The sequence below is a fragment of the Podarcis muralis genome, chromosome 4 (assembly GCF_964188315.1).
Source record: "Podarcis muralis chromosome 4, rPodMur119.hap1.1, whole genome shotgun sequence".
NCBI lineage: Eukaryota > Metazoa > Chordata > Lepidosauria > Squamata > Lacertidae > Podarcis > Podarcis muralis.
Window position 1 is genome coordinate 26,086,577 of NC_135658.1, and position 23,327 is coordinate 26,109,903.

General features: G+C 44.2%; 1 protein-coding gene across 3 annotated transcripts; it reads right to left on the reverse strand.

Annotated features, from left to right (window-relative positions):
* Nucleotides 1-447: 447 nt before the first annotated feature.
* Nucleotides 448-22,776, reverse strand: MTMR6 (myotubularin related protein 6). Of its 3 annotated transcripts, none has more exons than XM_028726354.2 (15): nucleotides 22,619-22,776; nucleotides 15,734-15,850; nucleotides 14,222-14,384; nucleotides 13,795-13,952; nucleotides 12,489-12,617; nucleotides 11,522-11,656; nucleotides 10,478-10,610; nucleotides 10,102-10,179; nucleotides 9,873-9,982; nucleotides 8,797-8,922; nucleotides 7,903-7,952; nucleotides 4,947-5,147; nucleotides 4,080-4,214; nucleotides 3,856-3,982; nucleotides 448-2,998 (listed from the first exon to the last, which is right to left on the reverse strand). In XM_028726354.2, exons 1-15 carry the CDS (start codon nucleotides 22,640-22,642, stop codon nucleotides 2,744-2,746), a joined length of 1,941 nt encoding a protein of 646 aa, XP_028582187.2. In that variant the 5' UTR covers nucleotides 22,643-22,776; the 3' UTR covers nucleotides 448-2,743. The 3 variants fall into 3 exon arrangements, with proteins under 3 accessions (XP_028582187.2, XP_077783217.1, XP_028582188.2); XM_077927091.1 differs by lacking the exon at nucleotides 22,619-22,776 and adding an exon at nucleotides 14,938-15,117; XM_028726355.2 differs by lacking the exon at nucleotides 10,102-10,179.
* Nucleotides 22,777-23,327: the final 551 nt, after the last annotated feature.

Sequence of the window (23,327 nt, forward strand, 5' to 3'; positions counted from 1 at the left end):
TGAACATATTTAGTAGCAACAGAATGTTGAATGTCAGATGGGAAAGAAAAACAAAAGTGTTGATTGGGGTGGAATGGTATTCTGCAAGAAGCCATGGCTGGCAGACTAGAATACTCAACAGGAACACTCATCCATTAACAACTGTTCAAGTTATATGAGAACATTGGTTGAAAGAGTGAGGACCAAGCGAGAGGACGCTGAACACTTCACTTGACGCTGCATCTTTAAAGTTTTTTAATCATTAATAGTCATGACAAGGTAAGCCATTACCCACAAAAGCTTATGCCATAGTGACTTGGTTTGTATTTCATGTGCCACAAAATATCACTGCTTTGGCAGCAACAGATCAACATGGGCAACCCTGTTAATTCCATAGCTCCACAATAAGCCCGATGTGCAGCTTTCTGCAGCTTATTTCTTATACAAACAGACGACAAGAGACGTGTGTTACGGCAACATTTAGTATTGTATTTTCAGTGTTTATGGTAACACAGGGAGATGTCCACAGCATAAAACGGCAGAGGGGAAAACAACCAGAAGGCACATATTTCTGTCCTCGTACTTTCAGAAAGTCGGTTTCAATGCAACATCCACTAAAGTGGCAGAAGACATGAGAATGTACAGTTTTACTGCATTTACTACACTGAATGCAGGATCCCACCCCACCAACCAGCCGTGGACAAGAACATCTACCACCAAGACGACGTTGAAAAATACCCTTCACATTGTTCCCTCTTTAAACATATTACAATACAAAACCAGTAGCCACTTAAAAAGGTTAATGCTTCTCCTGCCCTATACAATTTTGCCAACTCCATTAAGTTATGACCTGCGTTGCCCTTGCTGTTACAGCCTGGATCCCAACTAGGGAAGAGGGAAACACGGCCAACTGTGTCAAGCTCCATGCTGCGTATTGGCAGTTTTGATCAAAAGCCTTCAGGGATTAGAGCAAATCTAAACTAATTTTCACTCTGAGCCAAATAAGCATTTGATCCCTCAGGTACAAATTAGCCTACCATACCACCTAGGGAGCATAATACCCCAAGGCGTGCATGTTTATAATCTTGGCTCTCAAAGCTCATTTCATTTCCTTCATTAAGACAATAAAAACTAACGTGAAAAATGTGAACAGAAGCAGGACCACAGGCTGAAAGCAAATCCATTCTCTTTTCTGATGAAGCCGAGACAATGATATCGGGGAATACATTTGATTTGCCTATATGCGAGAGGGGAACAGTATAATCCTCCTAACCCAACCCTTCTTGTTAGTTAACTAGAGATCAGTTCAATCCCAGGTGGCATCCTGTATCCTGAGGATATCAGCATTATCAGGTTTTTAAAGCAAGTGGATTTAGAAAACGCGCAGCCAGCTGGCCTGCAAACCTAAAGTTTATTGTTTCTTCTCCATTCACAACAAAGAGCCGCTGCCTCCTTAGCTATCCAAGGAGACTTATTTGAAGATTTCATTTACGTAGTTCTTCTACTGATTAAAAGTAAGGTGCTTAAAAAAAACCAAAAACCCAAATTTATTTTAAGAAAGATTTGCAAATTGAACAAAAACCCTGCAGACAACCGTTAATTTGATCCAACTCAGAAAAACAGATACTGCTTCTACAGCATTCCTTTTGTTTGATTAGCTTACAATATCTAATTCTTTCAAAAACTCTGAAACCTGACTGATCTGAAAGAAACACACACAAAAAATGAGAACCACATTTGCTTTCATTGAGATGAACACCCATCCATCCCACACAAATGTTTTGGCTCTTTGTAGGAATACACACAATTACATAAATGTGAAGACTGTTGTGTTGGCACATAAAAGGCAAATTTTACATCCATATAGGGCCAGTGGCTTTTATTTGGCCAATCAGAATGTTCCAAAATGTTACGTAAAGCTTTCAAGTTCTCCAGTACTTCTCCAGAACTTGAAAGTGCTCTTGAGAACTCAAAGGCCTGCATGCTATATTGTGACACTTTTGATGTCATTGTCCTTGCATGGATTTTGGAACGTAACTATAAGGCTTGTAGCTAGATTTCTGCAGAAGATTCACAGCCCTTAGGGGTGCAGTTTTAATCTATCTAGATAACCAGTTTTCCTGATTTTTGTAAAAGGACTTTTCAAGAGGCGGGGGAGATCTGGAATTCCAGAGTTACCAATGCAAACTTAGACCCTGCTGAGTGCCTCTCTCATGTATCTCCAAACATCATGCTATGAACTTGGGATGATAAGTTTCCATCTTTTGCATGTGATATACAGTACTTTCAATGGCAACATGAGACATCAAAATTAGCAACAGATTAAATAGGAGTACACATACACAGTACATTCTATCTATATACATATACTTTCAGCGGCCCCGGTAAGTATTCTGTTGTGTCCTAGAAGTAGATCTTCAAAGCCCATTAAACCATTTGGCAATTGATATATTAAATAACATTCCAAGTTATCTAGTGCAAACTAAAGTTTGTTATCCTCTAGACACGTACAACAACTTCCATTCCTCATTTCTTTAAGCCAAAAAAAGTTTTTACTAAATTCTCCACATTCCTTTCGGTATTGTTAAACTCAGTTACTTCTCACAAGAACAGCATTTCTCCTTAGCAACCCGTGTGCCATGCTAGTCTACATCAATGAGGCTCTCCTTTACACAAATCCGGTTTTTGGTCACACTCCAAGAGACCAGTCTCACAATGCGCCGTCAGTATTTTCAGAAAGAGACGGCGATACTCCGTGTGACATTTAACACGTCATTTTTGCCACTCCATACTCCAGACTGACAACGCCAGGCTCTGTCTTGGAGAGCTCTTCCATATACTCGCTGTACCGATTGTCTGCTGCGTTGGAGCCCTCTATTGTTCGAATACAGTCATTCCCATGTAGAAGAGGCTGCTCTTTCTTAAAGCACTGGGATGTCTTAAGAACTGGTGACGCAGGCCGCAAAGGTTCCTTGGTGAAGGCCGCATCCAGCTCCTTGTTTACACGGTGACCTAATTTCTGGGATTAAAAGGAGTATTTCAGAGTAGGCTCCATTTTCCCTTTGCGACCGTTTGGAGCCTGAGAAACTGTTGTTCACATCCAGCCCCCAACCTACCGAACTCCTCACTTTCCCTATCAACATACGAAACTACCTTACACAGAGTCCAACCATTCCTTCCTTCAGTTCAGTACCATCTTCTCTGATGGCAGTGGAGCTCCAGACTCATCTAGAGGTCTTTCCTAGCTAGCGACCACAGTTCATTTTAACCGGGGATCCCATGGACTGAAGCTGGGGCCTTCTGGGAAACACGGCCAATGCACTCAACTTCGGAACTATCTCTCTCTCTCTCACTCACACACACACAGCAGCAGCAGCAGCTTTGTTACTCCCCACTCTCAGTGGCACTGCTTGCTTCCTTATAGTATCAGGTCCTTCATACTTTCTGTACCCTCTGCTGTTCCTGAACAGCTGTAGTACATGCACGAAGGCAGGAATTGGGATGAGGAGCCTATTAACAAGGTCAGCCCAAGAGACCAACAAACCAACAAGACTCACAACTTGGATACCAAGTTACACTATACAAAGGACTGGTGTTTATGGTATGGGGATGAAAAGCTGACACTCAAGAGCATCTTCTAAGTCTCCCTCTGGTGCAAACTGCTCTCTGACATGTTCCAGTCCATCTCTGTGTTGAATGGCCCAGCAGGTGGAGTGCCATCTTTCTCTTGCCAGTTGCAAAAATAATCTTCACAAAAGCAACAGAAAGAAACCATCATTTGAAAAAGCACCCAATGGGATGCGGTTCTGACCTTTTAGGAGCAAAGCAGGCCTGTGTCAGACCTCTGAAGACAAAATAGTTATTGGAAATACTCACAGCTTCCAGTTCCTTCATGTCTTTCTCCAGCAGTTTATTTTGCTCACTCATGCTCATGACCTGGCTGACTACGGATTGCCGGGGATGCATGGTGTGATCAAACTGATGATACATGTTCCTCCAGAACCTGCACGTGCCAATCACAATAGTATTTTAATACACCATTCTGGCAGCTGGAACATTATTATTATTATTATTATTCTTTAAACATCATTGAAACTCACTTAAAATTAAATGATACTGTGTCAGGCTCCAGAATTGTGAGCGACTGAGAAAAATTCTCATTATAGATGGGGTTTAGGTACTTCTTGCATTCATCCAGAAGGAAAGGCCACAGTGAATACGTCTTCTCTTTCAATCTTGAAGGGAAGAAGAACTTGAGTGAATCGCAGTCAGGGCCTGAACAACACTAATGCCATATTTCAATGGCAAAGCTACCCACGCAGTGGAGATATTAGGACAACCTTCCCTAACCTAGCAGACTCAAGATGTTTTGGACTTCAACTTCCATCAGCTCTAGGGATGAGGGGAGTTGTAGTCCAACAACTGGAGGAAACCAGATTAGGAAAGGTTGATCTATGGCCAGAAAGCAATCACTGGGGGTGAGGTGGGAAGGGAATGGAAACAGAACTGCATTGTGCCTGCAGTATTTTGGGGTGAGTCTTTCCCTCCCCCCTCCCCCTCCCCCAATGCTGTTTCTTTACTTTAAAGTGAGGGTAGGGGTAGAAGGTGATATAGGGTGGTGATTAAACAAGCTTTAATCAGAGTTAGACTTAATGGATTATCACTACAGATATATATCATTTTATCTGACGATTGGAAACTGCAGTCTAGGGTGTGTGGAATTTAAAAGAGTGAAATGGCATGCTGAGGGACTAGGTTATATTTCTAAACCAAAGGGAGAAGGATTCTCCCATAAACCTTTCTCTCTCTCTTGAAAGCGATTATATTCTCAAGAAGATTTTTCAAGGATTGATGTTTTAAGGAGTGCAAAAGATCTAATGTTTTTGCAATGCCGGGTTCCCCACCATCACACACCAGAAAGGTGATTCTAAGCCCTAGCAGTTAAGAGAGCTAATATGAAACCTTACCTGAGCTCTTCTCGTTCTTTCTGGCAGTTCCCAATGAAGTTTCCGAACTGGCAGGAGTGGACGTGTTCGTGGATCTGAAGGAGAAAAGCCTCATTGAATTCAAAGGCTTGTGGAAACTGCTCCGTCAGGTGCCAGACGCTTTCTAAAAACTGAGCGAACACGGGAGAGATTTCCTTTGGGTCTCCATCCAGCTGACCGCATCTATAAAATACATTCCACATTAAAAGAGGCCAGCCAGTTAGTTTTTATTGTTCGACTGCGGGTCACAACAGAGAACGAAGGGCAACGTAAAATAGTAATAATAATAATAATAATTTATTATTTATACCCCACCCATCTGGCTGAGTTTCCCCAGCCACTCTGGGCGGCTCCCAGTCAGTGTTAAAAACAGTCCAGCGTTACATATTAAAAACTTCCCTGAACTTCAATTCAGGGAATTCCTCACTTCTCGCAATGAGGGAACCGCCATGCCCCCAGGATGTGTGCCAGCCTGCTCTCCGCCCCCCTGTGTGGAGCTCTGCCACTGGGAGACGCACCTTCAGGTATACTGTTCTGAGGCCCTTTAGGGCCTTAAAGGTCAGCACCAACATTTTGAATTGTACTCGGAACTATACATGACCCGGAAAGTTGTCTGTGGACAAATGCTGGCTCCCTCGGCCTGAATTGAAGTTTTTGAAGCCTTAAGATGTCTTCTGAATGTCAGGTAATTATTTATCTCTTTGACATCTGATGGGAGAGTGTTCCACAGGGCGGGCGCCACTACTGAGAAGGCCCTCTGCCTGGTTCCCTGTAACTTGGCTTCTTGCAGTGAGGGAACCGCCAGAAGGCCCTCGGTGCTGTACCTCAGTGTCCGGGCTGAACAATGGGGGTGGAGACGCTCCTTCAGGTATACAGGACCGAGGCAGTTTAGGGCTTTAAAGGTCAGCACCAACACTTTGAATCATGCTCGGAAACGTACTGGGAGCCAATGCAGATCTCTCAGAACCGGTGTTATGTGGTCCCGGCAGCCACTCCCAGTCACCAGTCTAGCTGCCGCATTCTGGATTAATTGCAGTTTCCAGGTTACCTTCAAAGGTAGCCCCACATAGAGCGCGTTGCAGTAGTCCAGGCGTGAGATAACTAGAGCATGCACCACTCTGGCGAGACAGTTTGCGGGCAGGTAGGGTCTTAGCCTGCATACCAGGTGGAGCTGGTAGACAGCTGCCCTGGACACAGAGTTAACAGAGTAATCACAACCATCTAGAATATTTACAACAGCAATAAAACCTACTGGGGCAGAAAGACAGACAGAATGGAACTCCCTCACTCCCCTCATATTGTATGAAGATCATCAGCAGAGCAGATCCAGTAAGCAGCATGCGACAACTTCTACATTTTATTTTCATTAAAATAAGACCAGCTGCTGCAAAAGCACTTCAGGATAAATACATGGGGGAAATGGTGGGCAAAACTAACCCTGGGTAGTCACAAAAATTCAATGCACCAACGTAACCCCCTCCTTCTCCTTTTGTAGGTTCAGTTGGGTCTCATCTATGTTTTCAGGATATGCTAAAAACCTTTCTGCACACCCAAGTATTTGCAGAGTAGAGAAACTTGTCATATATTTAATGGTCTCTGTGGAAGCTGTGGAATTATGTTTTGTATTGTTTTATTATCCATCATATGCTTTTTATTCTTCTGTGTATTGCTTTAGGGTTTTTTTTTTAAAAAAAGAACTAAAAGCAGTTTATTAAAGGTACCCCTGCCCGTATGGGCCAGTCTTGACAGACTCTAGGGTTGTGCGCCCATCTCACTCAAGAGGCCGGGGGCCAGCGCTGTCCGGAGACACTTCCGGGTCACGTGGCCAGCGTGACATCGCTGCTCTGGCGAGCCAGAGCCGCACACGGAAACGCCGTCCCTATTTATCTACTTGCACCCGGGGGTGCTTTCGAACTGCTAGGTTGGCAGGCGCTGGGACCGAGCAACGGGAGCGCACCCCACCGCGGGGATTCGAACCGCCGACCTTTCGATCGGCAAGCCCTAGGTGCTGAGGCTTTTACCCACAGCGCCACCCGCGTCCCTAAAAAGCAGTTTATTAGTATAATAAATATATGGGGTTGAATCCTACTAAGTTCTACTCAAAGCAGACCCACCGATCTGAATGGTCTTGGATCATTTTAGGTCTGCTAATATCAAGGGGTCTAATCCAAGAAGTTGGGTTCAACCTATGATAACGATTAGTGGACACGAAGAAAACAATATTACCAAATGTGATCTAAAGGGGGTTTTCTGACTTTTAGGAGCACATCTCCATTGCTCTGTGGAAGTCCTACCTTGTTTCCAAGCCAGTTTGTTGTGCAGCAGAGTGATGGTGGAGGTGGAACAGGTGGCTATTTGAAAAACACTAGCTTAAAGCCTGCTTTGGGACGTGGAACTAGGGATGCAGTTTTTTGGACCCCGCCCTACCCAAGTTACTGCTATGTTGCTCTGAACGGCACATGCCAAGTCACATAGAAACTACAAATAAAATGGGGCGCACACACACACACACACACACACACACACACACGAAGATGAGCTCTCAGAAAGACAGTAAGTATAGGAGCATGACTTATAGCTCATCCTGGAGGGGCTACCAAGTCTAAGTTAACTGGTGACAACACAAAGCTCAGGGTAGATGCTAAAAGCCAGGAGCCGTCTCTGTAAGGCAAAAAGGAACAGAGCTTTCCCCAGGGTCTTGGGTTGGGAAGTAGGGAATCCAAGACCAGGGGCTGGCTGGACTCAGGCTGATATTCAGAAAAAGTCATCTGAGGAGTGTCCCAGCTCAGGAGGGGTTCCAAAAACAAAGCAAATGCATCTTCTGGACTAAAAGTATACAGGTCCCTTATAAGATTATGAGATCTATGTAAGCAAAACTAACACAATGAGTTACATAATTAATTCAAACATACAGCATCTTTGTAGCAAAATACCCTACCTGTCTGAAAATTTGTGCCCAAACGCAATCCAGTCTTTTTCTATCAAAACCTAGAAGAAAACAAGGCATCAGCTTTTCATCTGTTTTCATGCTGCATGTCTAAGTTTGGATTATATTACCCAGGTCAAAGTTCTTGGTTTTGATGAATTAAACCCAAAATATCAGAGCAGTACCCAAAATAATCCTAAACTCAAATATACACATTAGATTTAAGTCTCATGTCAGAGTACAGTGGTACCTCAGGTTACATACGCTTCAGGTTACAGACTCCGCTAACCCAGAAATAGTGCTTCAGGTTAAGAACTTTGCTTCAGGATGAGAACAGAAATCGTGCAGCAGCAGCATGGGAGGCCCCATTAGCTAAAGTGGTGCTTCAGGTTAAGAAGAGTTTCAGGTTAAGTACGGACCTCCGGAACGAATTAAGTACTTAACCCGAGGTACCACTGTAATTTTTAAAAATCAACCTGATTCAACTGGTGTGTTTACTACTTAAAATTAGTCCTGTAAACAAAACAGGCTTCTCCCCCAACCTCATGCCCTTCAGATAGCCTTGCCACAGTGCCCATGCATCAGTAACCTCAAAATTAAGACTACTATAATGTGTTGTTATGAGGGGCTACCCTTGTGCATGGGTCAGAAGCTGCAGCTAGCATAGCATGCAGCTGCCAAGTTATTTGGTGGGATACCCCAACACTGCAGATATTAACACCAGTGTTGAATGTTAATGATGTACCTTTATAGGATGAAGATTCCCCCCCAATGTTTATTATGACATACTTATTAAGTGCCATTAAAAAATGGTATATAGGAAGTAAAACAAGAGCGACTGCACCAAAGTAACTCGGTTGTAGCATGTGCCAACTGAAAGCAACTCGGTGTGCCCCAAGTACGCACCATAAAGCCTTTCATTGTTCTATAAAAGGGATCCAACAACAGAGATCCCAGAGAACACACTTGAGACGTCCGGTCCCAGCCGTCGGAGCAATGCACCAGCACACTTGCACTCTCCAAAGCTATGGCCTGTGAAAAAGACAAGAAGATTGACTGATGCTTGTGCACTTGTATCACAAGGAAAACAAACACAGCTTTGAATAATAATAATAATAATTTATTATTTATTCCCCAGCCACTCTGGGCAGCTTCCAACAAAATATTAAAATACAGTAATGCACCAAACATTAAAAGCTTCCCTAAACATTCCGATGAGTAAAGCGGCTAGCAAATCACAACAAACAGCAGCAATAATTTGATTCAAATATACAGCCTGCTGCTGCACTCAGGCACCATGCTATAGCGAGATATCTCCTCACTTGGAACTGCCCTAACAGGGAAACAGGTGATTGTGCATCGATACCTGACAGCCTGAGGAGTGGGAGGCGTAAGTTACTCAGTCCACACTCTTTTCCTTCCAAATGCCAAAAGGCAACTGGAACGTCTGAAGTTGACAATACTGACCAAGTTACCCTAAGAACACAGAAAGCTGCCCTAAGCCGGGAGTAACTATCTAGACCAGCGATGGGGAACCTGTGGTTCTCCAGAAGTTCCAGAACTACAACTCCTATAATTCCTGATCACTGGCTGTGCCGGCTGGGAGTTAGAATTCAGGCTCAAGCACAGGCCTTTTATATCATCTGCTATCTGATCTTTCTTTTAAAAATAAAAAACTGGGATCTTCCACATGCAAAGCTTCTGCTCTACTCCTGAGCTAAGAACCCGCACCACATGCGGGTGGAGGGACTCCATGAACTGAGTAGCCATTTGCAGCATCTTATGAAATACACCCAGCCAACTGGATCTGGGAGCATTCCACCCTCCTTTACTAAGTTAGAAAGAAAATTGGGTGCTGTTAGGGTAGTGCCCCTTGAACATTTATCCTGGAATGTAACTAAGCTTGCGGAATGCAGGCTGCACTTGCTGGTGTACTATTATGGGCATCAACCACTGGCCACAAGCTGAAGAAAGCAAATTACTTTGGCTAAGAAGATAGCAGCATCCAACACGGCTTTGATGTGTCGCAGCCATCCGCAGCTCTCCAAACCAGACAGAAAATCATTGACCGACAGGCCCCTGGTCCCACAGACTGAAATAGAAAGATACTTGGTTGTTAAATTCCAATAGCGGCACTTTCCTCTGTAGGGAAGCGACTGAAAGTTACTTTCACTTTTGAACAAATCAATTCCTAGGCTTGATAGGAACAACCTTTTCTTCCCAGAGTTTCATCTACATCCCATGGGGGCTGTGCAAGAGAGGATGCTGAACTACGCGTGTTGTTGAAAGCTTGAAAATGTCACATGAAACAAAAAGAGAGGGAGCTGAAATTCATGTGCATTCCATATATTTTTTTCATAAGATTTATATTCCGCTTTAGAGTAGAAAAAACTCAAAGCGGTTTACAAAAAAAGAAAGAAAGACAGAAACCAATGTATTAACCCTTCAGTACAAAAGGGATACTGTATTTATTACTTCAAGCAATAAGCTGTTTGGTATGGCTATGTGGGGGTGGAGAAGGCTCTACAAGAGTCTATTTTGTAGTTATCAAGTGCTTTCTACCAATTAGAAGCAAATTTATACATACCTTCCAAAAGTTTCTGCAGGCTGGATCTCATTACATGGATATTTTCGATACCAACAAACTGGAATCTAATATTAGAATAGTTGTCTTCATTCTCATAGCCTTTACCTGCTGCTCTGTTGGCCAGTGCATTCAGCTTGAAGAAAAGGAAGGTAAAGCAGTTAAAATGTGTGGGAACTCCCATCTGATAAATATTAGGAACGTTATGATTGCTCATGTTTCCAGATCTATAGAACAGGGATTTTTCATCCCTTCATGACCTCCTCCTTTCTAAGCCAAACCATTAATCACGTTGGATATGAAGTATCAGAAAGCATCCTACTCACTTGGTAAACCCCCACAATTTGTCCTGACCACTGATTAGCAGCTCCCAGTAGCATAATCACAATATGCTATGTGGCATGGAAGGCTGCTATTTTGAGAAGCACCAGCACAAAGCCCTCGGGAGGTATTGAATCAGTTGCACTGTTCATTGGATCCTGGCCAGGGGCCTGAGTCAGGTAAGCAACCCCTCCAAAATCGGGGGGGGGGGGGGATTAGTCCATAAGTACAAACAGCCAGTCCAATGATGACGAGGGATCCAGTGATCAAGTCCTATAAGATTGGTAGATGGTAGTCAGATGGTACACACAGATGGTAGACCAAATTTATTCTCTGTTGCTCCAGAGGGTGGAACCCAGAAGAACTCATGAAGACAAAGGACGCAACCTAAACATTAAGAACCACCTCCTGATGGAAAGAGCTGCTCAACAGTGGAACAGACTGCCTTGGAAGGCGTTGGGTTCTTCTTTGTTAGAGGCAGAGTGACTAGCTAATAGGGATGCTGCAGTAATCAACTTCCTGCATCATTAGGGAATTGGACTAGGCAACCCTTAAGGCCCTTTCCAACTCCAATTCATCCCATTGCCACTCTCAGGTTGTTCATCAAACTGGGTCCTAACAGAAACAGCAACTTAACGATATGGTGCAGTTAAGGAGCAGTAGTTCCCATCTTTGAACAACAGCATTATATCACATGGGAAACCAACTAAAGGGAATGATACCTACTTTAGGCCTGGTGTCCACAACATACATATAGCAATTATTGGGATTGGCTTTGCTGATCGCTTGCAACATGTGCTCATCCTCCAGACACCTGGCGCTGAATCCCGAGAGAGGCTGACTACATCTGCAAATGGCAGCCTAGTGAGAAGATGGAGGGACAAATATAAAGACAAGGTAACGAAAGGTCTATATGAGCACTTTAGAGGACATGAACAGCGGTCTGAATTTTAGTTCTTAGTTCTCTGGTAGCCGCAAGAAGGGAAGATGAAAGCCAGAAGCATGATGCATGGGACTCTGAAGATGCAAAACCTCCAGAAGGAAACTTGAAAGCCAAAATGTTTCAGAGTTCATGGTTTCCTCTGTTATAGGCAGAGACGGTTTGCCCAAATTTTAGTGATAAAGCTGGAGATATAAGGTGGCAGACACAAAATTAGCGTAGTTTCTAGAAGAGAGACAAGACACTTTTGCATTATGCACAATCAACTCAGAGCATTTTTTCAATGCCCAGACCACATTAGTTTGTTTTCTTGGTGCCATGCATGCTATTCTTACTTCTAGTTTCAACTTCCCCACATCCCCATAAACGGGAAGCAAAAACTTGAATCTTTAAGTCCTGAATTTTTGAACCAGTGTGAATAATTGCAACACAAGACAAGTTGTAAAGGTTCTAGTTCTGGAACTCTTGACAAAATCAGCATATAGATACAGATATCTGTGGTGCAGCTGTAACCATGTCTAATCAGAAGTTAAGTCCTAATGAAGTCAATGGGACTTGCTCCCAAGTAAGTGGGGCTAGAATTGCAGCCCTAGTGAAGTGGCGCCTACCCCAATGTTACATTCTACTAACAGCCCTTTTTGATGGGCCGCAACAGATCTATGAATCTGGGTTACTGTACTTACCCTTCTTGTCTTTTCCTGTGATGGAAAATAGCCTTTAGCCCATTTCCCCTGAATGGAAATCAGACTATACCTCATTATCTTTATGATAATATGACAGCACAGGAAACCTTCCTTTACTTCGGAACTTAGAACTGCCAACAATGATGGGCTTGCTTGCACTCCTGGGAACATAAAGGTCTCTGGGATATGTTTCACAGATCTGAGGGAGGAAAGGAGAGGAACTATAAGGGACAGTGTATTTAGATATGGCAGGGATGGGGAAGCCCCCTTGGGACTCTCCTTAGGCCATGGCCCTCACTAGCCTTGCTCCGTGGGCCCAAGAGCTTTTGCCAGGCTAGAATGTCCTTAAAGTGACTTGTGTGCAGTGGGAAGGTAGCCTCTGGAACAAAGAGCCACAGCCATAGCTCTACCTACTTTTGCCTCTGCCCTCACCAACCAATAGTACACACTACCAGACCTCTGCTCACAAGGGAATATGGCCCTCAGGAAGAAAAATATTCCCCTCCTCAAGATATGGTGTGCAACTGGTGGCATCCATTGAAATCATTGGGAAAGGCCTTTCCCACAGAGCTCCATCTTCACAATGGCTATTGCTTGATTGGAACCCTTACCTAGAAGAATTCTGAAGTATCAGGGCTTCAGTAAAACGCTGACTGGGTTCTTGAAACATGTCAGGAACATAAGACCCCTGCTGGATCAGAGCAAAGGCCTACCTAGTCTGAACTTTCTGTGCTCACAATGGTGAACCATATACCTGTGGGAAGCCTGCAAGCAAGACATGGGTACCAAGAGCCCTCTCCTGTTTGTGTTACACAGCAACCTCTGACGCTGGAGGTAGCACATAGCCATAGCTTCCATAAATTTGCCAAATTCTCTGTTAAAGCCATTCAGGTTGGTGGCCATTGCATCAAAATGCTTGCATGATTTCAAAAATAAAACCTGGGGGGAAATTAATTCCTAGTGTTAATTCTACACTGCCTCTTCTTTAGTTAGAGGCACACCAAGCAAGAAAAAAGTAATTAGAAGAGAAGTAAGAAGTTGCTGCCTTCTATGTAGCCTTGCACACAAAACTGAACTGAGCTCTGAGAGGGGTGCCTAATTATATTGCGGCATACATTCTCTCAGTTAATGACGAGTTGAGTCATCCGTCCCTCCTGCATGCAATTGAGTGTGAATTCAATCGAAGCAGCTGCAAAACAGTGGCAAGAAACAAGGTTTTCCAAGCGAACCTTTGAAACTGAATTCTCATGAGGAAAAGGAACAGACCAACAATTATTCCAGCGTGAATGAGGTGGAATATGCCACTTCTCACTTTGGTCTTTCATTTCATTTTTTATTTTATGTTAGCAATCTATGTTATTTTTGCAATCTGTTACCTTGTAATCCCGATTTGCATCTGATAGCTGCCAGTCAGAGTTAGGCACGTCCATCCGGTTGTACTCTTCTGCAAGGTCTATGAGCTGCCAGCCTTGCACTCTCTCTTCCTCCTTTTGCTTTGGGTTGTATGAGAAGGCATACAGTTCGTCGTATCTTGCTAAAACAAGCCAGGAGAAAGAGAAAAAGAGGAAGGAGCCTGAGCCTCACTGAGGGATCCCAGAGTCACCACACTGTCGTTGTTGTTTAATTTATATACTGCTTAATGTCGAAACAGTTTACAAAGTATAAAAAGCAGTTGCACAAGCACTCATAATTAAGTTACATTATAAACCACAGTTAAGTTACATGATTAAACAACAGAGCAATTGAACAGGAGGTAAAGGGATCAAGGGAATGCCTGTGTAATGAGAAAGGCAGCCACTCTACCTGGTTTTGACAGCTGAAGCAAGGAGTTATAAATATCATGGCAGTCCCTTTCTCTGGGAACAATGAAGTGAACTATCCTGAAGTTCTTGCACTGGATCACCAGGGGGCAGCCGGACGTGGTCAAGGCGAGTTTCTCTACCGCAGCAATATGATGGTGCAGTATCTGCAGCACACAGAAAACCCACAACGGCGTGTTCATAATTCTTGGTTTCCACGGAAGAACCACAGACATTATCTCAAGTTGCTTGCTTGTTATGGGATGTGCTACACTACTTAATGCTGTGACCAGTATCCAAAGATCCTGTCCGCAATATTTTTGATTAACAACCTTTTAACATATTTCTATTGCTTTTCTGGACATTTAATATGAAATTTAATATTTTGCTTTTCTTTTAACTTGCTTTGGGATTTCTTTCAGCTGTATGAAGAAAAAAAATAAATAAATTTGATATACTAAATAGAGGAGTAACCCCGGCGGGATTTATTTTTAATTTTTATTTTCTCATACTCCACTGCAAACTGTATCTGAAAGTTAGGAAGAGAAGAAGAGCCCTGATGCATCAGGCCAAAGCTCCATCTAAGTCCTGCATCCTGCTCTCACAGTGGCCATGGGAGGCAAGCAGAGCCAGGGCGCAACAGCATTCTTCGCATCTTTGGTTCCCAGCAATTGATATTCAGATAACTCCAAGTTCCCCTCGGATTCAAAAGCGACTTGCCTTGTGGTATGAAGAGCAGAGACTGCTGTTTGAGAGCGCAGTGAAAAGCCCCTTTGGGTGTAGGGATACAAGCTAACCTATTTTCTATTAGTCCTGCTTCTGAAGGTGACCTTCAAGAGGCTACAAATGCAGACACACCAACACACTGAGGAAAAACACTAGCTATACATAGCCAGAAACCTGTTAATGAAAGTCTCAGCATTTTCTCTCTTTTCAAAGACTAAAATTAAGAAACTACCAAAGGGGGAGATGCCAATTATTCATAACTCAATAAAATTATGGAGTTTAATTAGCTAGACTATTATAGGATATACAGTGCACTTTAAAAAAAAACTGTTTGCAGGATTAAACTATTAACTGTGGTGGAATGGGCAAAGAGAACTGATGATGTGCCTTGGACCTGGGAATGGGAGACTGACTTCACACACTTGCCAGTGCTAATCTCCACGCATGCACAGGAATGATATCTCGGCAACTGGCCCAAATGAAGTGAGAATACCATAGCCGTCTCTCAGGAGGCTGGAACTAAAGCCTCTGATTCTTGGAAGAGTGCCCTGCAAAACATTGGAACAGCGCAGCTCAAAGAAGTCAACCTGAAGGAGGCATGTGGTTCAATACCCATTTAAAACAATTGTACCTCACATTCTGCATACTTAAAACAGCTTACAGCAACAATTACCCAGTTATTGCAAGACAGGAGACTGGGCCTGGGGAGTCCTCTACATCAGAATACGTAAAGCGACACAAAATAGAATAAAAAGGGTGCCCCGTTGGAGAAAACCATTGGAATCCTTACCCATGTCTCTTTCTGGCTCGAGTCTATAAATAACAGGTGAGTTGCTGTGAGATAGAGCGTTCCTGTTTGTGACTTGATGTTTGTGCTGAAACGATCTAATAATTTCACCTGTTCGACCTGTGAGGGCAAGGGGGAAAAGAGAACACATTGCCATGAAGTAAAGCTATGAAACATATGATCTTGACATAAAAACAGCCCGGTCATTCAGTTCATTATCTCCTCAAGAGGCAAATCGCTGTCTGGCAACAAAGTGTGTGTGCATTTGCAAGGACAACCTTTAGCCTTCACAACGCACCAATAATGCAAAATGCAGCCACCAGGCATGCGACAGATACCCTAACGTGAATGGCTTACGCTGCAGCAGCTAACATGTGCCTGCTAACAGGAAGAACCGCTCGGCTAGAACATTTCCTGGCTTTGTATCTTCCCGTTCTGACTGCTGACCAAGAGGACAACATTCTGGTTAGGCTAGTAAAACCCTGGCTAAGTGGTAACTCAAGATCAACTGGTTCCATGGGCTGTGTTTGCAAAGGTGACAATGCAGCCTCCAGAACAGAAACGGGATACTCTATATCAGGGGTCACCAACCTAAGGCCCATGGGCCGGAAGAGGCCCGCAGAGGTCGTTTGACTGGCCCACGAGCTGCCCCCAAACTGAGCTGCCCAATCGCGCACTGCGCTAAACCGGTGCAACGTAGCACGGGGACTCACTTCCATGGTGCCGGAAATCGCGTCTGCGCGGGACCGATCCGGCCCAGGCAAGATAAACCTTCCTGACCCCTGCTCCATATTCTATTAAGCCCCTTGTGTTTTTTCAATACAGTTCTGCTGTGAACAAATTCTCTCCCACAATTCTCATTTCAAATAGTACCATCATGCAATGATCTCAGAAAGACTACTTGGAAAGACTGCTCCTAGAGAGATAGAGGGCTAGGGGTTACTTTTCCCGCATCCAACTTGGAGCACAGTTCAAGAACTGCTGAGCAGATAACACAGCAACACGAAAGTAAGGCTATAGACTTTGGGTGGCAACCCCCATACCTATACATGGAACCAAACACAGCTTCTCACATGCTAAGACAAATAGAGGGTTCTGTTGTAACCCACATATTTAAGGAAGAATGTGGGTGCTTATTTTTTAGGTGTGTTGTTTGCTGTGTGTTACTGAGGAGGGAAAGTATGGAGCTGTGTGGTTATGCCACATATGTCCTATAAGGCCTATTCTGAACTGAGACTGAGGGGAAATCTATCCTTCTTAGAAAACGAAAAAGCTCCTCAAAACACAAAGGCTGAGAAGAGGGTCTTGCGTGCACTATTCTTCCAAAATAACATCGGATGCTTTCAGCTGTAGCAGAGAGCAATTTACAGAAGGTGCACTCAGAAATTTAGCTGCTTTTAACCGATCGGAAATTGACTTTGAATGTTCTACAGGTCTGTTTTGTCTGAATCCCAAGAGCAGGCCAGAAAAGCTACCACAAAGAGGCAATAAGGGAAGATTTGGCAAGGGTGAGTTCCTCATATTCTCTTGGCAGGATTGGATCATTAGCACTAATTCACCAGTCTGCTCCTAGAGCTCTAACAATGAGTCTGCCACAAGATTCAGAGAGCGCATCTCTCATACAGTCCAGCAGAATTAGAACTCAAGGGAGAAAGCAGCAGGAACAATGGAACTTCCTGCATCAGCAATGCAGGTATCTGCAATTCCTGAATTCTATCTCAACGTCAATATTTGACCTGGCTAGATTACAAGAAACATTTAAAAACCAATTCTCCAGCTCTTTGCTTTTTAAAAATGCAGGCAATACAAATCAGTAAGCATCATTTAAATAAGTAGCTTTCAGAAATATGATGGTGCTAATTTGCAGGAAACAGAAAATCAGCAGCTTCAACTAAAGCAGCCTTCCAGGCACGTTTATGTTAAAAAATAATTAGGACCAGCTACACAGGCAGACTGGATCAGATCAAAGTCACATGACCAGGGTCTAAAGTAAAGCAAGCCCTTAAGCGGCAGAGACTTGCCAGTTTGTGAACTGTACTTTCCCCCCTTACTGAGCCACCGTGTCCAATTTTGATAAGCACAACTGTACACCAATAAACAAGAAAACATGAGCACCCTCAGAAATGAAGTCTAACGGAACAGGTAACTGTAGGGCAGGATTTATTTAATTTTAAGGATTGAACTTTTTGCAAAGTATCAAGTATAAACGTGGCATAAATCCATAAGCTAATTTATGGCTGCTATCATGTTGCTACATGTGCAGCCCTTAGGATGAAACAGTAGCTTATGCACATAGCCAATCACTTTGAGCTGTTGAATTATTTGCACTACGTGTCAAAGTAAACAAGACAACCCATGAAAATGTGGGCCAAAGGAGTGGCCACTGAGGACCAATGTGGCGTAGAGGTCACTGGTGAAGAGCAAGGAAAGCATAAAGGTAAAGCTGCACCAGCTTTGTAGTAATAGGTGACCAGGAAAACGAGCAAGCTGGCAGAGGAGGGACGGGTGACTTATCATTCCTCTGTGCTCAATACAGAAACCGAGTACTATAGATTGCCAGAGGAGGGAACGGCTCTCTTCTGCACCCAGTATAGGAATGAGGTGGGCTCTTTATCCCTTCTCTACTGGGCTCCAAGCAAGCTATTAAAACACTCTGCAGGCTAGTAACTTTTGTGGGCTTATTTACAAGGCTGCTTTGTGAGAATTTTGTTGCTTTTTAAGGGTGATTCTTTCTTCTTTGGAGCTCCCCAAAGGAAACTTCAGCATTGTAACATAATTTCTTCCTTCTTAGGAACTCCCCCAAAGAATATTCAACCTTGTAGCATTATACAGAGTTGAACAGACAGCATAAATCGCATGACAGGTGCTTCTGCCTTCTGAAAGATAACCATTTTAAGCCAAAAGGAACAGGCTGAGATCCAGCCCAAAACATTTTGCTGCCTGAAGTGAAGAAATACAGTGGTACCTCTGGTTGCGAACGGGATCCATTCTGGAGGCCCGTTCGCAACATGAGCAGAATGCAATCCGTGTCTGCGCGTGCCACGATTCACCGCTTCTGCGCCTGCACGTGACATCATTTTGCGCGTCTGCGCATGTGTGAGCGGCGAAACCTGGAAGTAACCCTTTCCGGTACTTCCGGGTCGCCGCGGAACGCAACCTGAAAACGTTCAACCTGAAGCAAACGTAACATGAAGTATGACTGTAGATGGTACTCTTCACATGGGCATAGGGTTATACAGTGGTACCTCGGGTTAAGTACTTAATTCGTTCCAGAGGTCCGTTCTTAACCTGCAACTGTTCTTAACCTGAAGCACCACTTTAGCTAATGGGGCCTCCTGCTGCTGCCGCGCTGCCGGAGCACGATTTCTGTTCTCATCCTGAAGCAAAGTTCTTAACCTGAAGCACTATTTCTGGGTTAGCGGAGTCTGTAACCTGAAGCGTATGTAACCCGAGGTACCACTGTATTGGGGGTGGGGCAGAACCGAGGTATCTGTAATGCAAGTAGTCAGTTAAGTCTTTTATTTATTTAATTTGGGGGGAGGCAGCCACCCCCCCAGCACCACCCATGTACAGAAGCATGGCAGCTGAATCTTGTTTCAGTGCTAGGAATAGGATGGTGTTCTTCACAGCACCTGAGGGGAGCAGAATATCTTACAGGATGCAGAACAGGACATGGCTTGCATAGCTCTGTCCTCCGACAAAAAAGGACAGCCAGGAAACTCAGAGGAACATCAGGGACCCCAGCATCTGTAACCTCAGGTGGCTGTCCCAGTCTGCCTAGTGATTGGGTATGCCCTGAATACGTTTCATACTCCTTTTGAGGTGCAGGTCTTTCCTCTTCAGCTGATGATTTCCCACAGCAGCAATTTGCCTCAGTTAGCATTTTGAAACTTGCAGATTACTACTGTAGATAAGTCATGTGCTTCCTCCTTTCTCGCTGCCATACAAAGTTTCATTCAAAGGATATCTGAATTTCAGTGAAATGTTTAATTTTTAAGAAGTAAAAAATACTGCAGGTCACATACACCAATAGTAAATACTGATTGATACTCTGGAGTGGTTTTGCTTTGCAGACAGGTTGTGCTACATCAGCAAACAGTCTAGATGGCTCTGAGATCCCTGCACACAGATCACATTTCAGGCTAAGGTCAGTGATCCTCTACAATGCAATAGAGCTTTTACTTAAGAAAAGTAGTAAATGGTCAAAGGGCAATATTAAACTTCTCAGGTCTAAACACAATAATCTTTGTTTTTGATTCTCCACAATTTAAACTCATATTGAGCCACTGTTTTCCAGCTACTCACAAAAACACTGAGTTACTTTAGCTTCAGAACTAAACAATTGGGGTGGGGTGTAGAGAAAGATAATAAGTTTTTTATTTGCCTGCAGGTATGCTTGTTTAAAGGTAAAGGACCCCTGACAGTTAAGTCCAGTCGCAGACGTCTCTGGGGTTGCAGCGCTCATCTCGTTTTACTGGCTGAGGGAGCTGGCGTTTGTCCGCAGACAGTTTTTCTGGGTCATGTGGCCAGCATAACTAAGCCACCAGAGCAGCACATGGAAATGCCGTTTACCTTCCCACTGGAGGGGTACTTATTTATCTACTTGCACATTTTGGCATGCTTTTGAACTGCAAGGTTGGCAGGAGCTGGGACCGAGCAACAGGAGCTCACCCCGTCACAGGGATTTGAACCGCCGACATTTTGATCGGCAAGCCCAAGAGGCTCAGTGGTTTAGACCACAGCGCCACCCACGTCCCTGTAGAATGCTTGTTTATACAGTGATAAAACTTCCCTAAGAGCACAGCAATATAAGATGATGTCGTTTTTAAAAAGAAAATATTTTGAATTCAAATTGGAAATGAGCTGTATTAAAACTGTCATGTAACCCTTACATGGCTTCCACTGAACAGACATAGGAACAGAGAAAACTGTCTCCTACTGAGCCAGACCATTGACCCATCTAACTCAGTACTGTCTACACTGACTGGCAGTGGCTTGCCAGTACTTCAGAGTCTTTCCCATTGCTGCCTGGAGATGCTGGGGATTGAACTTGGGACCTTCTGCATATAAAGCAGATGCTCTACCTCTGAGCTTGGCCCCTCCAAAAGACCTGGCAAGAGAGATGGAAAAGATAATGTGGAATTTGTTGTCTATCTCATGACATGATCTCATAAAATCAAATGGGCCTCACCCTTGGCTGAGAGCCCTGTCAGAAAATATCACTCTGTAGGTTACAAGAAGACTGGAAACACATCAAAATTAGAACCAGAGAATTGTAGAGTTGGAAGGGACCATAATAGTCATCTTGTCCAACCCCCTGCAATGTGGAAATCTTTTGCCCACAACCCTGAGATTAAGATTCTCATGCTCCACCTCTCGCCTTACATCAGGCAATACCTCTATCTAAACCCCTACACTGGCTTCCTGTCCACTCCCAGATCCAGCACAAGCTCACTCTTAACCCCCAAAGCCCTACATGGCTTTGCCCACCCCCCACACTTATATTGAGATACATACCTGCCTGTGACCTTCACTGCTCCAGCTGAAGGCCTCTTGCTCTCTCAAAAGACTACACCCTTTCTCCATTGCTGCGCCATTTGCTTACAACTGTCTCCCCAAACACCTGCATGAAGCCTCCTCTCATGTCCTTCAAATCTACCCACAAAACCTACCTTTGGCACAAGCCCCAGCTTCCCATGTCCTGCTGCAATTAAGCCGATGCATGTGTAACTGGGGCAACTACATATTGCTTGCCTGTTTCTCCTTCTGCCATTTGCCTTTCACCCCTGTGGTTTCCCATCAAATTATGTATGTCAAGCTCCTTGGGACAGGAACTATGCTCTTGAACTTCATAAGATATCATGCCCGCTGACACAGAACACACACACATATATAATTGAAAAGTTACTTCTAAATAAACACGAATAAGATAGGGCTATGTGGCTGCAACCTTAACAGACAGCAAGTACTATGGAGATTAGTGGAGTTTGTTGGATTAAACAAGAGGATTAAATAGCATCACATTACTGTGGCCTAAACTTCTGCAGCCTAAAGCCCACTATCACCACACATAGAACTATGGGGCACTCACTAGTCCATGAAAACTTAAGGATCCCATTAAATTCTAAGTTCAGATACGCAGAAAACAATATATGTAAAGAAATCAGGGAGGGGAGCCGAGGGAAGTCCGGGGGGGAGGGTTGCGGGAAAAGGGGGGAAATTATTTAATTGATTAAGAGGATTGACAAATTGTTATGTTGAAATTGGTTAATAAAAATATTAAAAAAATAATAATTCTAAGTTCAGATACAGCCTGCTGCAGCAAACAGCAAAAGAATCCCAGAGGGTGACTGACATTCATCCAAGTTTTACTCAGAGTGGACTCGCTGAATATTTAGCCATGCTCGTTCATTTCAGTGGGCCTACTCTTGAGTAAAACTCAGTTGCATTCCAGCCAGTATAGCAGCAACCTTAATGCCCAACCACCCAAGGCATTGTGCCATAAACCACCATGGCCTCGGAACCAATTTCCTCAAATTCTGGCTAGACAGGATGGAAACAAGTAAAGAGCTTAGGCGACAGCAGGATTGACCACGGTGCCACAAGACTGTTTCGTGTGCATGTTTTGCTGCAACCTTAAAGCCCCGCTGAACTGAATGGGAATGACTTCTAGGGCATATATGGGTCTGTTAGGACTGCAGCCTAAGGCACACACAGGCTTGCGTCTGAGTAGGCATGCACAGGGTTTCACGGCAAGGCTGTGATCCGGGAGCAAGCTCAGTCCGGTGCTCAAGAGGAAGCCCGCCACCGCCCCATATCTCGGCCCCCGGGGTCTGCAAGGCTCCCTCCCACGTTCCTCCGGCGGCGGGCAAGGCCCCGCTCAGTTACCTTCGTGGTGCGAATGTGCTCCATGATGCCACCGCGCCCAAGCTGCTCGCCGCCGCCGCCGCCGCCCCTCTCCGACTGGCCGCTCAGCCGGCGTCTCCTGGAGACACTTCCTGATAATCGAGTGCTGGGGGTGGAGGTGGGGAGACCAAAGCGGCCTGCAAGAGGGCCGGATCCGTCCCACAGCGACCCCTGCCGGGTGGAAGACCCGGTCAAATAAGAGAGGGAATTCTCAAACAGAAAAGGCCGCTTTATTTACTTGCTCATCATTCCACCCATCACCACAGGGCGGTTTACCAATACAGTATACGAACACACACAAAATATGCACCCTAATAACAAACAAAAACAATGCCACACAAACACACACGCAGTTTAAAAGGCCGTAGGATTGGAAATAAGATAAAGTCCCTACCAGAGAAGAAGGGCAGATCAAGTTGATGCGATGATGCAAAAATGGCTAAAATGACCAGAAGAATCAGAAACCAGGAAGACCAAAATTTTAATAAGGAATAGGGGGAAATTTATAATTTCTTAAGAAAAAACCATTGTAAACAGTTAAAATCGTTCGTAGGATCGGAATAACACTTGTATTTTATTGGTGAATTTTGGACACAATGGAGAGGTAAAAGATTTTGATTCTTATAAAAGATGCAGGAGGAAATGGTTAACTATAGGACCCACAAAGGGGAGGAGGGAAGTCCAGGAGATT

Bases quoted from the DNA above. Each gene is read 5' to 3' on its own strand.
- MTMR6 (XM_028726354.2), bottom strand. From the start codon at position 22,642: ATGGAGCACATTCGCACCACGAAG. The intron at 13,953-14,221 runs GTAGAGTGGCTG...GGCTTGTTTTAG, and splicing joins GCTTCAGCTGTCAAAACCAG to CAAGATACGACGAACTGTAT. The intron at 7,953-8,796 runs GTGCGTACTTGG...GTTTTCTTCTAG, and splicing joins GAACAATGAAAGGCTTTATG to GTTTTGATAGAAAAAGACTG.